General features: G+C 58.7%; 3 protein-coding genes across 3 annotated transcripts; 1 reads left to right on the top strand and 2 right to left on the bottom strand.

The window, feature by feature from the left end:
- Window positions 1-3,469: 3,469 nt before the first annotated feature.
- VDAG_06791 (HIRA-interacting protein) lies at window positions 3,470-4,446 on the bottom strand (the record flags this gene model as incomplete). Its single annotated transcript, XM_009659495.1, has 2 exons — window positions 3,470-3,589; window positions 3,688-4,446. 2 exons carry the CDS (start codon window positions 4,444-4,446, stop codon window positions 3,470-3,472), a joined length of 879 nt encoding a protein of 292 aa, XP_009657790.1.
- Window positions 4,447-5,063: 617 nt separating this feature from the next.
- VDAG_06792 (uncharacterized protein) lies at window positions 5,064-6,054 on the top strand (the record flags this gene model as incomplete). Its single annotated transcript, XM_009659496.1, has 2 exons — window positions 5,064-5,395; window positions 5,505-6,054. 2 exons carry the CDS (start codon window positions 5,064-5,066, stop codon window positions 6,052-6,054), a joined length of 882 nt encoding a protein of 293 aa, XP_009657791.1.
- A 253-nt stretch (window positions 6,055-6,307) lies between these two features.
- Window positions 6,308-7,477, bottom strand: VDAG_06793 (uncharacterized protein; the record flags this gene model as incomplete). Its single annotated transcript, XM_009659497.1, has 1 exon — window positions 6,308-7,477. One exon carries the CDS (start codon window positions 7,475-7,477, stop codon window positions 6,308-6,310), a length of 1,170 nt encoding a protein of 389 aa, XP_009657792.1.
- Window positions 7,478-10,957: the final 3,480 nt, after the last annotated feature.

Raw genomic sequence — 10,957 nt, forward strand, 5'->3', positions numbered from 1 at the left:
AGCGGATATCTAACGGCATCCTTCTATGCAAACGCCTGAACAACTTTGGAATATGAGTTGGTGTGGTCTTGTATGGATGCCGGACTCTTTCATTTCGCATTTTGACGTTGGGACTGCTTGTTGAAGAACAGAGGCTGCGTCATAAGCATTAGTTGAACCACAGGGCAGGGCGAAAGAGTGTTCATGCGCTTGCATAAATGCTCCTCACCCTCTGGCCCTGCGAGTACCCAAGCCGACCTCTCCTCTTATTAGCCCCTCTGAATGGCTAGAAGTGTCGACCTGCAGCACATTGGCAGGAGGCACCTGAACCCCTCTGCGCCGGGGGACCGAAGGGTACGGTACCTAGCTCACCTGCAACTGCAACTGCAACTCACCTGCACCTCAACTGCACCTGCACCTGCACCTCCTGCTGCAAATGCACCTTGCGTTCCATTCTCCTCCACCTTTTGCTGCGCTGTGCTATACCAACCAGGATCAACCGAACCGACATACACGGGCCGCCAACAGGGGGATGCTCGCTTGCCATACTCATAACCTTTCTTCAGCACAGCAACAAACTACCCACTCATCACCTCAAGCCGCCCTCAACTGGACTTGGAGGAGATGGCCCTTCCCACTGCCTTTCCCACATTGCTTCCATGCGTCGCTGGCACAAGTCGGAGCCATGGCCACCTCCGCAGCCCATCCACCAATAGACTGGGGTCGCCCGGCCCGACGCATACACATTTATTACCTACCAGGTACTGAAAAGCACCCAGGCGAGGTAGAACCAGGGTTGCCATTGGAGGCACTCTCGAAGCTTTACTGGCCCTGTAAGCCTGCCACCGCCGCCCAGAAGCGTAGCACGGAGAGGCTGTCGATCGGACATGAGTAACCTGGTCGCCTGCTCGATTACCTTAGGACGCTACAGCACATCGAAGGCTAGGTCCCCTAGCTTGTGCCGATCCTCTGCCAGACCACCACACCCCCCTCTTCTCCAAAAACCGCGCCCTACCAACCTTTTGACCCTCACGACCCTTCCAGCCCATCCGTCCCTCGGTCCAGCGTCGCAGCCTACGGCCTGCCATTGTAAAGAATAATTCTGCCCGTCACTCGGCACTGAGCCCTCATTCCGGCATCGACGCTCTTGGAAGATCAGCCTGGCGATCCCTCAGAAAGGGTTCCGAGCATGTGGCAACGCGGCAAGCAGGCAAGCAAGCAAGCAAGCAAGGCACAAACAGGCACAGATGGCCACCATGACGTTCCATGGCCATCTCCAGGTGTCCTCGTGAAGGCTGGCGTGGTGAATCCTATTCCATCGGCTTGCGCCGTCCGACGCCGGTGCATCGACACTTCGAGACCACCACGAGCTGACGCCTCCCCTCTCCCCCCTTGGCTATTCTCCGGCCGCCTGCGTGCTTCCCGTTTCTAGTCTGCGTTCTGTCTGTTGTGTGCACTCAGACCAGGACAGTTTTCTCCCGTAGGCCTGCAGGCTGTGTCTTCCGACCCCATGCGACTGCTGTCAAGCCACAGAACTGTCCGAGGACGCGGAGGAGGGGGGCGGGGCCATCGTGCGGCCACGCCCCGTTACTTCATCGCCGATCCCTCCTCCTTTGTTCCCCCATCCCCACGGGGGAAAACTGGCGCTCCGAGCTGCGTGTCGTCAAACGCCCGGCATGGGGTTTGTCGCGAGACTCGCAGTAGATATCAATCTACTGCAATGATCTGCGCCTTCTGGATCCCGTCGAAGCAACGACGAGCGACACATGTGCTGTACAGAATTGCCATCTTGCCAACTTGGTCGACAAGACCACAAATTTTGCTTTTGCTTGGCCACCAGAAGGACTATTTAGTTGAGTTTTGCAGGGGCGCTTGGGCGTCACCAGATTTGGGGGACCTGAGTTTATGCTGAATATCCAATTGAACAGGTGGGATTTCACCATCTTTTTCGCCACGAGCATCCATCCGCCTTGTTGCTCATGAAACAAGACAAGATGCGTTTTAGCTGGGTCACGGTGAAATCCTTCTCGTACTAGCATGGTGGGAACTAATCGAATCCATATCAAAGTTGTGAGGCAAATGTGCATTGGCGTGGCGTCATCCAGCAGGCTGGCTGATGGGAGGCAGCACTAGAGGCAGTCCGGCAACGGGTGTCGTCAGAAGGGTGTGGCGGAAGGCTAGGCCGGGTGGGCAGCGCCTGCGCCGTTCGCCGACGGTTTTGACACAAACGCCACCTCCAGTCAGACGCATTGCATTGATCATACCAGACTCTGCTGCAGCGTCATCCTGACAGCGACTGCCAAGGCAATGGGCAGTTCAACTCGGCCAGCCATGTTCTCATGCGCTCTCGCAAAGTCACGCCCAGCGTTCGGTGTTTGCATGTACAGCAGGTGGACATGCTCGCAAACAGCCCAAGGAACCAGATCAGTGTGGCCAGAAATGACCAAGTTCAGGCTGGAGAAAAAAACAGGTTCTCATCAAGTCAAGTGCCGCGAGATGCCAACGTTCGTCACAACTCAAGATGCCATGCCCGTCCGTGCCACAGGGAACGTGGTGAGCACCGTTGTGACCCCGCTACATGAGCATTGTACACCCAACCTGGCCTGGGCCTGGCCGGAGAGCAAAAGACGCGAGGGGGCTACCCCGGATTCCCCACGCATGGTAGCCCGCATCGTAGATTAAACCACGCCATGTCGCCGGCGCTGCAACGGTGCACGGAAGAACGAGAGGAAAACGGAAAGGAGGGGAGGAGCGCAGGTTGACCGGTCAATGGTGATACGATGCCGTGCATGGATTTCTGGTGACGACCCGCATCAGCGTGCAGCGAGTGCGGGTTCCAGACCAGGCCGAGGGTTCGAGGATCGATCTCCCGCCATGTAGCTGCGTGTTTGGTCGATGGAGGAACAGACGAAGGGAACCCGACCGGCAGTAACGGATCCCGGCGTACAGGCTACGAACGACATGGGCGGAGATGCAACGGCGCGACGGTCGGGCCAATGATGAGACGCCATCAAACGGTGGCACTCCCCTTCGCCTGGATGTGTACCATGTCGACAAGATCTCAGTCGTCTGAGTGCCTGCACGGCTGGAACCCAGCGGCGGCTGCGCGGATGACGCCCCCTCCCTTGTGCATCTGATGTCTTCGACACTTGTTGAGACGTCAGTCAGTCTTGCGCTCCGTGGCGGCTCATGCACCCTTTTGCTGACAGCCCAACTAGCACGACCACATTGGACGTACGTCAGTGGACGAAGGATTCTTGCTTCGCTGTACATCAGCCTACGCTCGACACACAATCCTCCGGTTGATTTAAGAGTGTGGTGGGGGGTCGGTCAAGGAGTCGTTTCGATTCGTTTGAATCGTAGGTATCAAAAGTACACTGGCAGGAATGACACGCCCGCCCGCGCGACCAGGCCCCCATCTCATGCTTCATCGTACACCATCCCACACCGCAGGGCCAAGTGACAGCTCGCCCGACAGCAGGACTCAAACTCAGGCCGTAGCAGCCTCGCCCTTTTGCGCCTTGAGCTTCTCCTCAAACTTGGCAAACTCCTCGAGCGCAATGTCCTCCTCGGGGTCCATGACCTGGTTCACGCTCTTGACCTCCTCAATCTGCATATTTGTCAGTACGCAACAGGCAGAGCTTATTAAAAAAGAAAAGAAAATGAGAGAGAGAGAGAGAGAGAAAGAGAGAGAGAGAGAGTACTCACATAGTGCATGAGCATGCCCTCAATGCCATTCTTCAGCGTGACGGTGCTCGAGTCGCACGTGCGGCACGCGCCGCGCAGCTTCAGCAGCACGACGCCGTCCTCGAAGCCGCGAAACTCAATGTCGCCGCCGTCCTCCTGGATGGCGGGGCGTATCCTCGTCTCGAGCAGCTCCTTGATCATGCCGACGACCTCGCTGTCGTCCTCGTTGTAGGCGAGGCTGTCCTCCTCGGCGGGCGCGGCCTCGGCGCCGTCCTTGACGACGACGAGGGGGGCGCCCGACGTGATGGCCTCGGTGATGAGGGCGAAGATTTCGGCGCGGACGTGCGCCCAGTTGGCGTCGGCGGCCTTTGTGACGGTGATGAAGTCGGCGCCGTAGAAGACGGCCGTCACGCCGTCGATGGCGAGGAGCTGGGCGGCGAGCGGCGAGGGGTGCGGCGGCGCGATCGTGGCGCGCGGGTTGAGGTACTCGATGTAGGGGACCGTGATGCCCTCGGGCAGGACGCGGTGGTTGGGGAGGAACTTGAGGGCGTCGGGGTTGGGCGTCGGCTCGGTCTGGATGAAGATTGTGCGGCGCTGGGAGGGAAGGGTTGTGGCGCCCGTCTTGCGCAGGACTGATGGTCGGGAGGACGACGAGGAGAAGGATGTGAGTGTTCGGCGCGTGGTGGCTGTTCGGGATGCTGTGCGGAGAGACGGCGCCGCTGCCCTCGCCGGGCGGGCCAGGGCTGTGAGGAGACGGGTCGCACGGTAGGGAGTCGACATGTTGTTTTCCTTATGTCCCCAGGGATGTCCACTGATGGCGAAAGGGATTGAGTGAATGTGGTGGTGTTGTGGTTGGTGTGTGAAGTTGAGAATTCAATGTTCGACTCGGCGCCGCTGCCATTTGGTCTTTCAGCGGCAGGGTCCAGCGAGAAGGAGAGAGGCGACCGAGCTTTTTCGCCGCTCACTGCCGACGCATTACCAATCCTCCAGTGAGTGGGCTCCCAGTGAGTGGGCTCCATCCCCTCCTGCTCTCTCTCGGCCCTACGCTGCCATGACGCAAGGTGGAGGAGACTGGCCCACGTCTTCCGATGAACTCCCGATTGGGCGTGGCCCGGTGGAGTCCTCGACCGCTGGAAGCTCCCTTCTTCTTCCCCTTGCAGGGCGCAGAGTGCAAAGCGCGGGGAGAGAAAGCACGACGGGCCAGCTACTTTTTTTTCTGAGCCTGTGGTGGTTCTCTCTACTCTGGCCGACAACGGCTTCACCTCAGCCTCTCCCCGCCACCAAACCTCAACCTCAACCTCCCTCTGACGACCTTCTCGACTCCGGGGCATCTATTTCTTGCTCAAGCTTTCAATTGAGCTAGGACGGCAGGGCCCTGTTACGCCGGGCGAGGCAACATGTCGGTGCCCGAGGAAGCGCTTGCCGGCGGCGATGACAGGACGACCCATCCGACAGCCATGGAGGTGGACTCGCCGGTCGAAGCCACGCCTTCCGAACCCAATGGCATCGCGGCAGTCGACACGAATCCACCCGTGACAAACGGCACCGACACGAATCCGCCCGTGACAAACGGCACCGACACGACTGTCCAACCCTCTACCGACCAAGCGCCCAACGGCGAATCAGCAGGTGCCAACAACCCTCCACCACCGCCACCGCAACCGCGCCTCTGCGGCGTCTGCAACGAAAAGCCCGGCAAATACAAATGCACGCGCTGCAGCCTCCCCTTGTACGTCGTCACCTTGCAGCTTCACATCTCCATCTCATAGGAAGGGTGGTCTCATGCTTCATTATCATTCAGTGTCTGCTAACACGCTCTTCTTTCCTTCCGCGCACAGCTGCTCCGTTCCCTGCAACAAGTTCCACCGTGAAAACCATCCACCAGATTCCGAACCGGCTTCTCCAGGCCCGGAACCGACGCCCGCTGCTGCGCCGGCTGTCGAAGGGCCGCCGAACCCGTTCCGCACCTTGAGCAACTCGGATCAGCTCCGCTACCTCTTCCGCCGCTACCCCAACCTGGCCGATCAGCTACTCGCTATTGGCGCCAAAGCAGATCCGCCGCCGGGCGAGGCGCCGCCGACGACCTTCAGCCAGGTCATGGCGGCGCGGGCCGCGGCCGCGGCCGCGAGCGGGAAGCACCAAAAGAAGGAGCAGTGGAACCATGACGTGGGGATCCGCAAGGGCAAGGAGGCGCTGCGGGCGGCGCGCAAGATCGAGGGCGAGGCGGGGGAGGGCGTGAGGGAGTACACCGAGCTGGTGCTACATCTTGTTGCGCAACACGAGGCAGCCGCGGCCGCCGCGGGGGCGCGGAACGTCATTGTAGACGGATCCTCAACAAGGCAGGATGCCGAGCTGATCAAGAGGTTGTTGGATGAAGATACCCGGTGATCAGGAAATTAGAGAGCGTGGCGTAACGAGGCCGACTTTGGCGCCTCGGAAGAAGGGGAGGGGGTTCAGGATAGACCTCTCTTTGTACGAGTATTTTGGTCATCGGCATGGGGCGGCGTTTTACAGGGCCAATGGCAGGCATCTGGTGGTGCCTTTTTTCTGTTCTTGCTCGATCATCATCATTAAGTCCTTTCCGATCTCTGGCAACCTCACTTTCGAGTCTCACATTCAGTCATTGTGTTTGTCGCGAATCTTAGTGGCTGACCCTGAAGCGCGCGAAGAACCCAGCCTTCGGCGACTTGAACGACTCCCCCACACCCGCCGGCGTCCCCTTGTCGTCGCGCGCGTTCTTGCTCAGGCTCCCGAGCCGACCGCGCAGTGTCCAGATAGAGTCGGCCTTGCGCAGCAGCGGCGTCGAGCGTGTCTTCGGCCTCTCGTCGCTCTGCGTCCAGTCGACGCGGTGCTCGTTGACGTCATGGGGCGGCACCTCTGGCTCGTCGGCGGCTCCCTTCTCGTTGCCATGCGGCCTACCGAGGAGGTCGCCTGTGCTGACCCGCCGCGCCGCGTCATCGCCATGCAGCTGCTCCTCCGTCGCCTGGGCCCCACCAACGGCCGCCATCGCCATCGGGCCTTCGATGGTGTGCCTCTGCGGGTAGCGGCCCTGCAAGTCGCCCGCCTCACCCGCGGCGGTGGCAGCCTCGAGGATGCGATTGCGCTGCAGCGTCTGGCTGTGCTGGCTGTGCTGGCGACCGTGGGTCCTGTCGTGAGGAGCGTGCGTCTTGCGAGCCCCGGACCTCGTGCGCGCCGGGTGGCTCGGGGTCAGGTCGGCTGACGTCATGGTGCTTGGGGCCGCGACGGTGAGCGGGTGCTGGCGCGGGATCGGCGGCATGGCGACGCCGGGGTCTGTCCCGGAGCGGTGGGACCTGGTGGCGGTGGTGGTGGTGGTGGTGTTCATGGCTCTGCGCGAGAACATGTGAGCCAGGTCCTGGTGTGCCATGTCGGCGGCCGTCGTGGTGCGAGCAAACTGCGTGGCGGCGACGCGGGGAATGTACGAGCCGTTCTCATCCTGAAGAGGTGGTGATGTGGAATTGACTGCCCTGGCGGCTGTTGGTCGTTGTGGCGACTTTTTCGTAACGGCGCCTGTAGAGAAGGCGTCTTGTGGACGAGAAGAGGAGGCGGCCGGGTGGCTGAGGGCTGGCTTGGGGTATCGCGTAGAATCCGTCTCGGGTGCGCGCCTCCTCTCGGCATGAGCCTTTTGCTGTGCGAGAACGATGGACAGTCTTCTTGAGAGGTCTTCGGGGTCGAAGGGGACAGGCTGCGATGGTTGCTGTGATGGGCGAGGTTTCGGCCGATCCGTCGTTTGTGTTGGGCGCAGCAGGTGAGTCTTGACAGAGCCGGGCTGGTCCTGCGGTGGATAGTTCATGTTGTATAACATGTCGCACAGGATATGGTTTCGTGTTAGGTGGGTGAGTTAGTGAGTAAGTGAGAGGTAGCAGTGGTGGGTTTGTGTCTCTGTCACATGTGCCAGAGCGCTTTAGCGTTTGAGGTTCCGTTTTTGGCCTGAAGCCCGACGTAGGCAGTGACGATTCGAAGTCGAGTTTGCTTTGTGGGTTGGTTTAGGTGAGGTGAGGCCTAGGAGCTGTAGGAATAGGCAGGTGGTTGGAGACTGGAAGGAATTGGACTTCCTAGTCGAGGCGAGAGGCAGGGAGGAGAGAGGGGGGGGCAAGGAGTTATTATGTGTGATAACAGAAGCGTGGTAAGAATCGAGAATGCGGCGCATAACGCAGAACGTAGGACAAACGACGCAGGGCAGGACCACCGAGAAAAGGTTGTGCCGCCTTGCCGCCTCGAACAAAAAAAAAAAGGGTAGGATGGATGGGCCCTGGGCTTCGTGTGATGTGTCTCTTATTAGCACGGGCGGAACAAAGCAAGCCAAGGTAACAAGGTAACATAGGTGAGTCGACTCACATGAGACCATGTAGACGACGACGCTGGATGGAGACGGTGTGTAAGTGATACGAGGAGGACACCAAGGGCTCAGGTCATGATGGACGCAGGGTGGTGGATCCGAGGGGAAAGCGCAAAGTCTGGATGGGGCCTTTGTCTAGGATGAGCGTGGGCGGCGCCACTCAGAGGGAAACAGAAGCAACAGTTGCGTTGAGTTAGGTTGGAAGAGGGAGAAGGAGAGGGGTTCACAAGCTTTTTGCATCTGTACCTGCCAACATTGATCCCTCTGCACTCTCGCTCCTTGCTCATCCTGACCTGCTCGCAGGGTAAGTGCCTAATTGAAGGCAGGCAGGTACCTTCCTTACCTACCTTACTGTACCTACCTGCCTTACCTAGGTACCTAGGTAGACCATATGCAGTGCACACCACCACACATGCAGACACAGCCGTCTCGAAGAAGCGTCCTGCGTGGGGTGGTGGGTGTTCGACGCTGCTCGATTCGGCATGGAGGGAGTCATGGGTTAAGCGGGTTGGTGCTCGCGTGACGGCAGGTGTAGCTGGGTAACATGTAGGTCTTCGCAAGCAAAGAAAAAACCACATCATTCGTCCAATGGAACCATGCGCTGCCCTGTGCCGTCTCGCTTGTTGGGCGAGTGCGCAGGGGGGGGCTTGCAGGAAATGACCAGAGGTTCCAGGTCCCCCACAGTGCAGAGGCCACCAAAGCTCAACTGGAACCAGCCCGTAGTCTCCCCCCTATTGAAGCGCCACAAGCCACAAACCATTCCCACCTCAGTACTCTCGCGCAGACGGGATCCTCTCCTCACATCAATCACAGAGCCATCTCCTACGCCAAGGCACGTAAAGCTGTGGTGATGGCCGCATCATTTCGTGGGCAGAACATGCAAAGCCACCGCACACTCTGGCCCGCATCGCCAAGATTCAGAGCGTGCTTCTACCATAGCCGTAGACCGACCTCAGGACGTATGAAGTCGCATCGGAGCTGATCGATTCCACATTCAGTCTTGCCCCCCCCCCCCATCCGACTCCTGTCACCTATGCGCTAAATCCCCAGGACCCCTGGACTCATTTCAACTCTGGCCCGTCCTTACTACTTTCTCCTGTATCCAGCCTGGCGGCGGGGTCATCTACTGCTGGCCATCTAGAAACGCCTGCTCCCTTCAGCACGCCCATCCACAGGCGCGTTTCAACCTCCACTGGTTGCGCTTTTGTCGATCCCACTTCGGGGCCGCTCGAAAACACCAGATACAGATGCCATTCCGACGACGCCCGCAATCTTACCAGACGACTATCAAGCCCGTGGCACGGCCATCGTGCTCCGTGTCCGTTGCGCCTTTTGCGCCAGGAGTCGAGGCCAGTGCCAGTCCACAGCCTCGAGAATACAAGCTACTTGGGGACACAATGATTGACTATCTATTGAATCTGGAGCTAGCTAGACCTGCGTCTTGGTTGAGCTAGCTCCGTGTTGTCAGCTAGCATGACTGGACGCAAACCAGCCGCTGGGTTTTTTTTCTTCAGCAATGAGTTCGACTAACCTAGCCCAGGCTCGTGACCTCGGTTCAATGCCACCCGTTGGAAGTCGCCTCGTTCTCATGTGCTGCTGTGTAACGCACGACTCGATTAGTTTCTGGCGTGGCCACACCTGGGGGGTTTTGCCTCTCCTGCCCGAGGACAGGTGGGGCCATCGATCTGCACCACGGCAGTCCGGGTGATCATTTACAAACATAACAAAACCTCCGATGGCTAACGACGGAGATGAAGATCACCGAGGGCGGACTGCAACCGACCTGCTCGCTTCTTCCACTCGCCCTCACGATGGCGCGGTAAGACGGACGACATACTAGCAGAACATCAGTACTGGTGCCTCACAACTTTCGAGGCGCCGCTCTTAAGACCATACTGTGGCCTTAGTCCTTTGACACAAGGCAGGTAAACATGATCGACCTTCTGCTCTGAAGTGAGTGCGACATGGCAACGATGTATGTAGCAGTCGAATAAATGAGGTGCCATCATCCATCGAAGCATGAATCAAGGCACAGCTGCTAGTCATATATGCATTGGCAGCCAACAAGACGAGCCAACGCCACCGAGGCGCACACGTGGAATGCTAGATTCTAGAGTCAAACCTTTGAGTCAGCAACGAGTAATGAGCGAGGAGCCATGATTCACGCTGCCTCTACTTAAAGCTCTCGCCGGCAGTCGCTGGTGATTCAAGCTTCATCCCCAAGTTGCCGTTCCGCAACTTTCGATGGGCCAGCACTAGCGCAGCCGTGGCCTTCGTAGCTGTGGCCCTGGCAGCCTTCTAGTTTTGAGTCATGATGCGTTTGTTACCAAACACTAGATGCAAACCTCCTCGCCATCAAGCTGCAACGCCGCGAGCTACCCCACAGTAGGATCATCGCACATATGAAGCTCACGCACCGCAAGGCCATACACGGAGAAATCAATAATGAGTGGCCTGAGCGATCTGGCATTGTCGCACATCATTAGGTTCAGATAGCCCGCGACGAAATGGCCCGCGCTTGTCTCACATGCAGGCATGGCCAGATGAAGGGCGGGCATTGGAGCCATGCTTGTGGACATTACCCCGATTGACGGCTCTCACAGCTGATGCTCATCTAGGTGCTGGCTAGCTGACACTGTTGGTATACGAAGCAGCCACTGACGTGTCTCCAGAATCAGCATTCGTTCACAAGCGTGGTATCGAGAGCTCGAAACAAGAGCTTAAAAGCTAGGACTAGAGGTCGTTGAGGCTCGGGGTTTTCCAGGTCTCCGCAAGCGCGATCTAGTGGGCATTCGAGGCCGAGACTTATGTGCTCTTTGTTCTCGATTCGTTCTGGCGAGAAGCTCTCTCCAGCGTGCGATGATCGTTTAAACCTAGACGAGCTGTTGGCGTGCCAAAGAGGCGCCTCGTGGGAGGTGCGGGTCGGGTCGATTG

The sequence above is a fragment of the Verticillium dahliae genome, genomic scaffold, assembly GCF_000150675.1.
Source record: "Verticillium dahliae VdLs.17 supercont1.14 genomic scaffold, whole genome shotgun sequence".
Lineage (NCBI taxonomy): Eukaryota > Fungi > Ascomycota > Sordariomycetes > Glomerellales > Plectosphaerellaceae > Verticillium > Verticillium dahliae.